The 8,327-nt window shown below is 42.4% G+C and overlaps 2 protein-coding genes across 8 annotated transcripts in view; one reads left to right on the top strand and one right to left on the bottom strand.

The window, feature by feature from the left end:
- LOC144115332 (uncharacterized) overlaps window positions 1-4,410 on the top strand; it is a 22,089-nt gene extending 17,679 nt beyond the window's left edge. For all 7 annotated transcript variants that reach the window (XM_077649673.1, XM_077649669.1, XM_077649672.1 and 4 more), the window contains one exon: window positions 1-4,410. This exon is cut by the window's left edge and continues 2,193 nt beyond it. The gene's annotated coding sequence lies outside the window, so the exon portion shown is untranslated.
- Window positions 4,411-4,558: 148 nt separating this feature from the next.
- The window catches only part of SPARC (secreted protein, acidic, cysteine-rich), a 39,224-nt gene continuing 35,455 nt past the window's right edge, over window positions 4,559-8,327 (bottom strand). Inside the window, exons 7-8 of the mRNA XM_077649675.1 lie at window positions 7,503-7,651; window positions 4,559-4,851 (exon numbers count right to left, since the gene is read on the bottom strand). Of these exons, the coding sequence (XP_077505801.1) occupies window positions 4,814-4,851; window positions 7,503-7,651 (187 nt within the window). The 3' untranslated portion in view covers window positions 4,559-4,813. The remainder of the gene's footprint in view (window positions 4,852-7,502; window positions 7,652-8,327) is intronic.

Here is an 8,327-nt window from a genome sequence, read left to right as displayed (position 1 = left end):
TTTCTTGGCCTTCATGTTGTCGGAAACGCATTTGTAAATTACAGCTTACTGCTTGGGGTGCACCTGGTACCACCTGACGTTCAGGTGGCTAACCTCTTGGCAACCACTGAATCGGGTGGTACGGCAACGGTGCACACTGACTGCACTTCTCAAAATGTTGCATGCAAATCTGCTTCGATACGCATCCAAGTGCTTTTTTATTTGTTATAAGTGATGCATCCATGTTAATGCAAACAGACTGATCAGTTTAATGCAGTAATTACAGTGTGTCGTAAACTGAAATTCAGGATGGCTGCTTGTATTTTTATTGCTTCCTACAACAGTTACTTTGTACATTTATTATGTCATTTTATTTCTTGGCTGCATGTGTAATCAGTTCAGTTCTTGAGTCTAACTTCTAAGTTTTAGTTTTGTGAATGACGTTTTTCTCACCAAGCGTGTCCATCCTGTTCAATTCCAACAGAGTTTTTTTGTGAGAGCAGTCAAAATCTATACAATGGTGTTATATTTACATTATAATTGGTTTCTTGTTAAATCCAGATTGAGCCATGTGGCAGAGCGACATGATGTAAGTGATGTTTTAACATCCATCGGTTTCAAAGGCAGATGGGCCCATGCAGCGCGCTGCTACCCTTGCACTAGGTAATTGAACTGAGTTTAGGGCTTGTTGCCTGGCAGATAGGCTGAAGAACATGCTTGTATGAAAAATTTACCCGCTACATTTAAAGACAAGTTGGCATCAGCTTTGCAACGCCAATATTCTGTACACCTTAATAATTTAAGAGTTCTGTTGTAATGAAAATGGCAATTATTGTAGTATTTGTTATCCACATAAATGCGTAATACACTTTCATTAGAGGCGATTGCTTAGATACCATAGCTTTTGGAGGCTACTTCTGTTGAACTTATTTGGAAACAAATAGTGTGCAAATGTACCTGTCATTATTTAGCTGGCAGCTGCAGTAATGCAATATAGTGCGTAACATTTCCATTTCTCTACTTGGTTGTTTGTGTCGTTGCACATGGCACCAGTGCAACATTTATCAAAGTATTTCAGCTGTAGGCTAGCATGTTTGGTTTCTCAAATGCCATGTATGGTCTAATCCTTAGGTGCACCTTATTTCCAGGGTTGGTATTAGATTTTAGGGGTGTCTTGAAAATGTGTGCATGTCTTCACTTGTGTGGTTCTCATTGACATTTGGTTTTTCCGACGGTGTGAACGTAACATGTGTTGCTAGATCAAAAACATGCTTACCTGGCATGTGATGCTCTTGCATTTTCTTCGAGAGAAAAAAATTCATTGGGCTCCTACACTTTTGTGAAAGGATGGTGGGAGCTGTAACATTGAGCTTTTTAGTTTCAGGTGTCTAAAAATGTCTTCAGATGCCCTTTAGTAACTGAATGGAAAAAAGGTCATCTGCTTTGAAAAGGTTGCAGCAGTATTCTTCTCATGGCATGTTAGGTTCTTGTTGCTTCTCAAGTCATGTTCACTAGGAATTGTTTATTAGGTGTTGTTGCCTTCTTATATTACCAGTAGGCATATGCGCATCTTACAAAGTTCATTGGGACACAGCGCAAGTCCATCTGGGCGCTCTAGAAGCCTGATGTATGTTAGACGCAAATGCAATCTCTGCTGGCTGCAGTGTATGTCAGGATGCAAGAATGCAACCCATTCTCTTTAAGGTAGCATGTGAGCCAGCCACCTTTTCTCGAGTAATCTGCTTACAAGGGAGCTTTGTTGGATGTCGGAGCTGGCTCTTGCTGGATGGCGCAGATGCTGCATTGCAGACAGTGTGATGTGCATGCCCGTATTGTATTGTACACACAGTAACTGCTGGTGGAGCTGCTGCTGTGTGCATGTCAAACAGGGCTACAATCTTAGTGGATTATATAGTCTTATGGGTTATTTGCATCACAGTGGTACCATTGTGGAAGTCTAGTTCTGTGAAAGAGAAATGTGTAGTTGCTTATGTGTCCCTTTATACGAGAAGGGTGTTGTAGAGATGCAGCGCTAGCACAGTCTGCACTTGTATTGCTGTCTAGTCGTGCTTTTGTGGTGCAAAGTGTGTCTGTGTTCATGTCCTGTAGGCGCTTTATGTAATCAACCAGCCTGTAGTTAAAAAAGACAACCTAGGGCCCACTTGTGTGTGTCAACTGCAGGAGAAGGCAGAGAGTGTTAGGCTTCAGTTTAAAGCTAGTAGCAACTTTAATGCAGTAAACTAAGTGGAACAACTGCAGGACATGGAATGTTTCTGGAAAGGCAGAAAATTTAGTACTTCTGAGAGTTACATGCACTAGGGGCCTTGAATATGGACAATTCCAGTGTCTTGTGTCCTGCTTTGCATATACCTCTTGAAGTGTATTGGAGGCCCAGTTTTGCTTTGGCATATAATAAAACTGCTGAAGGGCTTTCGCCAACTGGCACATGTAGGTGTGCCTTGCCACAGGTGTGCTCCTGAGGGATGTTTAAGGCGACACCCTGCACTAGCTGGCCTCTTTCACAGACGAATAGTTCTAGGCCAAAAGAAAGCAGCCAGCATTATGTGAATTACTACCAATACATGTGCCAGTCTGTCACATAATCTGCGTGTTGATGTGTATTTGCAAAACACCTTTTTTAAAGGTCACAACATTCAAGCACAGAAGGGACCAAACCAGCCAGCTTCCTTGGGAAATGAGCATCGAGTTTGTTTTTTTCTGCTGCTTTTATGTTTGTGCAGTATTTACATTGCAAAATGTCACTTGAGAGATTGTGGCTGATGGAACTAGGTAAATATTCATCAAGTGTGGCAGCATACAACATGCCAGCAATCAAAGGTGCTGCGAGGGGTTATAATTCAGATGAGGGGCACTGCTGTATGATTTACAAGAAATGAGTGGTACCTTTGTTTGCAGCCATTGGAAAAATATGTGTTTATGTGCATGTTTTTATGATGGCTTGTATGTCCACAGATGAAGCAAACCCGATTCTGACGTTAAGAATGTGTGCCGACATGAAATGCGATTTTCTTGGTTATAAATGTCGCTGTCACCCCGACTCTCTCAAGTGAAGTTTTGCTGTGTATAAAGTAGTAGTGGCAGTTCACCTGCAGTCGTGCAGTGTGTGTCAGTCTAGATCTTACTCTGTACGGGTGCCCTCGTGCTTGTTTCCCGACTGAGCAGTAACATGTCAGGTTGCGGCTCTGCGGGATTACCATAGTACTGAAATGGACTATCAATGTGACTATCATCCCTAACATGTGATCAAGACAAGAACAGTTTAGTTTAGTGGTAAAAAATTATTGTGCGGTAAACTGCAGCGTTGTGCGCACTAAGCAATTGCGGTACAAGGTTTGGAACTTGATAGCTTTTGTGTTGTAACAGGAGGGAAAAATAAGTTATATTACCATCACTTCACTGACCTCCATGTCATTTACACCTTTTAAGCAATTGCATTCTGTAGTTTCTTATATGGCAGGTCAACAGGGATAAAAAAAAAGTGTTGTGTGGGGGACCTCAAGGAGGCAGTGCAGAACATTTAGCTACTATCGATGTGACTGGTGGTGCCCGTACATTATACATCCCAAAGTAAACTGCACGCAGTGTTCACAAAACAACGAAAAAATCCCTTTGCTCCTTGCCAGCTGCATTGCTTGGAATTGTGCACTTTGAGAAACAGCCTTGGTGTCATTTCTTTCTTCAAGGTGCAGGTTGTTAAAGTACTCCTCCTGGAAAAAAATGCTAGCTCAGCAAAGGCCCATGAGATGAGATGCACAGCCAAGACGTGACAGTGCTCGATTCGTGATCATTCTTTAGACATTTAGTTCACCCCTGAAAGGGTTACTTATATTGTAAAATTTGCAGTGAAACCCAGCACTAGTTTTTTGTGCTAGATACCAGTCACTACTTCCACATGTTTTGTACCCTGGGGTTAAGTGTACATATCATGCCTTCAGCTGAGAAAGCTCACAAGCTTCATTGTGATTACCTATTCCTGGGCATGCACAAAAGCAGGTTGGGGATGAAAATAGCAACAAAGTCTTATTGTTGTGGTTTCCCTTTTGGTCAGGTAGAAAAATGTGCACTGAGCACATAATACACCACTTGTGTTTGATTTGCCATTAGGCACATACCAGACAATGTGCTTTGGCTAAAAGGCATGTTTTTTATAAAGATGCTGTGTTGGTTGTTCATAATGTATTGTTGTACATCTAGTCATGTTTTGTAAACGAGTCCTTGATGTCATCACTTCTGATGTGTTGGATGGATAACAGGTATATTTTCACCACAATAAAGAACATGCTTTGTAAAAAAAGATTGTGGTGCTGTACTGTTTAATGTGCACTTTTTTTTGCTCTTGTTGCTTGTTTGCTTTTCTCTACAAAATACTGGGCAGTGTAAAGGCATCTTTGGAACTTTTGTGATGAATATTAGTGGAAAAGCAACACTGATGTTTGCCCTGCAAACTGAGTTTGGATGAAATGAGTGAAGTTTGGCTTGTGCAAGTTTGGGGGACAGAAGTGCCGTTTTTATGACTTAGCATCTGTGGTGCTGCTTATGCAGACAACAGAACTTGAGATATTTTTTTTAAGTACCTTTATTTTCTGCAAATAGCACACACTACATGAGTCTTGCTACAAGCAGCTTGAGGCAGCAACAACAACAAGAGTAAAAAGTTCTTTGCCAGGCTACAGCTGGTAAAGCAAATGCATGTCATGCTGACAGCAGTGTGTCCATAGAAGAATATATAAAATGGCAGTGTAGAATTGTGAAAATGCGTTGTGATCCAGGGTAGGCACTGTGCAGCATTGGTTGTTCAGGCATGATGAAGGCACTAGGCAGTGATCTGAGCGCACCTGTCCTGGACTTCACCTGTGAATGAAACATCGTACAGTTCGTTACCATCAGATTCAGTGAGGTCAGTTCCTCATTTGAGTTTCTAACTATTAAGATATACTGATCCACTCGACTGCAGCCAGTGTGGACAGCAGGGCAAACATGAAAAATTCACCCCGATTCAGTATCCTTAGCCAGGGACAAACTTCAGTGAACAAGAGGTTTGAGAAAGCTGGATTCCATTCCTTTCTAGCCACATGGTTGTGGGGGAGGGTTGTCGCATGAATCTGTTGCATTAATCCTTTGTTGGAGCAACGTATGGCTGATCATGAGTTTCCAGCACTTGCAATTAAGGGGAGGGGTTGTTGGGGGAGGCTTTCACCCTGCCATGGGAAACCATCAGCCCTTGACTGAAAAACATATGAAAGTGCGAAAGCATTTTTTTCAAATGTGTTGCATTAGGTGGGGCATGTGTTTCGAATGGACGAGAGGAGGAAACAGGATACAAATGCTTGCTTCATTTGTAGAGCAGTTGCCAAGATTGTGAACTCATGCACTTATGTAATAAGGATGCATGGGAGGGCCCCACCTTTTTGTGGAGAGACAAGCGCTGATGACACTATTATACAGTTAAGGTTCTCACTGGTGATCTTATGAGCATCATTTAATGCCAAGAACTTGTGCCTTTTACCTTTCCCTTCTCAACTGTAGTTAGCAACCACCTAGCATGATTCATGTTTCTACATAAAGGGTCTTGTTAAGTGTATATTCATTAATCTGTTGTACATCGATGTCTCGCAGCACACTTGAGGAATACGGCATAGGTAAGGCCCCTACCTTTCCGCGATTCCTTGTAAAGTCGCGGATTCTAGTATTGTTCACGGAATTGTGTGGTAGCAGCTACCCCACATTCCCTTTATATATTAGTGGGGAAGCAACACTGATGTTTGCCCTGCAAACTGAGTTTGGATGAAATTAATAAAATTGGGCTTGTGCAAGTTTGGGGGAACAGAAGTGCCGTTTTTATGGCTTAGCATCTGTGGTGCAGCTTATGCAGGCAACAATGCTTGAAATTAGGAGTATTTGTATGAGAATTTCATTATTTTAACCATCTCAGTTCTCTTGAAAAGTAGAACATGGTAAGGAACGAAGTTCTGCTGATGCCATCACATGCTTGCTCCACCATCCGCTCACACAAGCTAGAGGGCTGTGGCTCACAGCAACGAGCTCAACTTATATGGGAAGTCAAGTCAGGATACTTCGGGATAAAGCAATATTCGCATTTGCACAAATATAGCGCCAGTTTTAACAAGTTATCTGCTTCAGAGCGCACCTCACATTATATTTTGAACCACTCTAAGAAAAGAGCACAATTTTTCTTTTTTTTTTTCACTGTTCAAGATAATAATAATAATAATTGGTTTTGGGGGAAAGGAAATGGCACAGTATCTGTCTTGTATATCGTAAGGGAAGGGATAAAGGAGGGAGTAAAAGAAGGAAGGAAGAAAGATGTGCCTGGATCAGTAGCCGAGCGCTCCAACCACTGAGCCACCGCGGCGGGTTCACTGTTCAAGATGACCACAGAAAGCTTGCCTAGCAGGCTTAAAAGTTACGTGGAAAAAGCAACTTCTCGACAACTTTGGGCCATCAATGCGAAGAGCACGCCACGAACTAGCAAAAAAGATTGCTACAAAACGGAGAGCAGGCGGCATGGGCATTTGAAAAAGGCACTGAAAGAGCCCTGACTGGTTGGGAAGGGGAAAATGGGCAAACGTGTCCAGAACTGTCCAGTATGAAGCAGTGTGGCGGTAAGGAGCAGCAGCACGGCAGCTGCTGCTACGCGAAAGGCCGCATGCGTTAACACATGGGAGGCTTCCTGCTGAATATTGCATGTTCGTTCTTCTCAAATGGTGGAATTAATTTAAAATCTTCCGCCGTAGAAAATTAGGGGTCTCGGGCATACGTTGACGTTTGATTTTGGCCGCACTGTGCAAATTGACACTGTAAACAAAGATCTAATAGTTGTGAATATGTTTTATCTGCAGTCAAATGATACAAGCTTTCATAATATAGAATTAGGCACCTTGGTTGTATTTCATTTTGAATTGCTGACCCAAGACTGTTTGAACTCTAACTACAGTATATGGGCAGCCCAGGCCAGCATATGTAATATCATGCGAAGGCCTACTACTGGTGCCACATCTACTGATTTCATGATAACTTCAAATTTTTAATTCTGCCTTATCTTAGTTTGCATCGATGCACTCTGATGAGCAGCTTACAGTTACATTTTGTGCACTGATAGCAACTTTTCTTTCATGATATTCTTTTCTTAAGGATTCAGCTTTTATCTGATTGTTGCAATGCAGTATGCTCACGCCTTATTACTTTTTTTTTGGTGAAGCAAGCTGCAAGCACCCAACCTTCACTTGATCAAAAGTAGTGCAGGCAGCACTGGTTGCACGCGTTTGCAGCTACTTCAAAGCTTGAGATCATGAGCTCAGTCTCAACCACAGCAGCCACATTTTGATAGTGGCAAAATGCAAGAAATCCCTTGTGCTGAGCTTCTGGAGAATGTATGGTAAAGAAGCCCTGGTCGTTGAAATAAATCCACGGCTCTCCACTGCTACATACCTCTTAACACTGTTTTAACTGTGGCACAGAAATTAATCCTTTTTTCTCCTTACCATCCTCAAGGCCCAGGCAGTCTCCCCACTCCTTGAGAGTAATGGTGTGATCGTCGTCCTTGTCGCATGCATTCAGGAACGGAGCTATGCAGTGCTCCATCGAAAGGAGAGGGGCGCGCAGTGGGAACAGTTCATGCCTTGAAACAGCCCTGCAATACAAGTAGCAGTAGAAACCATTGTACCTCTTGATGAATTTTTTTTTAAGCACTTTTTCAACACATCTGCTGCCTAATGACCCTGTTTCATGTGTCATTGGAAGAGAAAAAAGATTGAGGCTAACTTTTGAGGTCCTTCTTTTCTAGTCGAAACCCCAGTTTTCAAAAACTTTACACCCTGACTGAGTTTCATAAAACTAAGCTGAACCCAGTATGCCTGAAAGGCCACCATACTCAGAAATGCAGTCTGCCAGTGTAAACAGCTGAATGTACAGCATGAAAGCTAGCAGATCTGTTGTATCCATTCCAGGGAGGTCTCTTTAGTTAGTAATTGTTAGTACTTTTGAACCCCCTTTCACCATAGTCATTAGGTATGGCTGCACTTAAGGATGCACTTGGAAAGTACCTGCCACAAGCAGCCTCCAAGACGCACTTAATAACCTGAGTTCTAATTGGCAACACTGTATTAAGTGTTACCCCACGCTAACAACTAACGTTGCCATGCTTTCCAAATGGCAGTTGTGACACTAGAAGGATGCTTCTGCGCACCAGTCACTTGTAAGGATGGGCAGGTCTAGCGTTGGTGCAGGAATGATACATACACAGGTGGTGAAGTGTGCAAGGGAAGAACTGTAAGCAAAAAAAAACAAACTACCAGACATCCTGGCCA

Source organism: Amblyomma americanum, chromosome 1 (assembly GCF_052857255.1).
Source record: "Amblyomma americanum isolate KBUSLIRL-KWMA chromosome 1, ASM5285725v1, whole genome shotgun sequence".
NCBI classification, from domain to species: Eukaryota; Metazoa; Arthropoda; class Arachnida; order Ixodida; family Ixodidae; genus Amblyomma; species Amblyomma americanum.
This window is presented reverse-complemented; position numbering and strand designations above follow the sequence as displayed.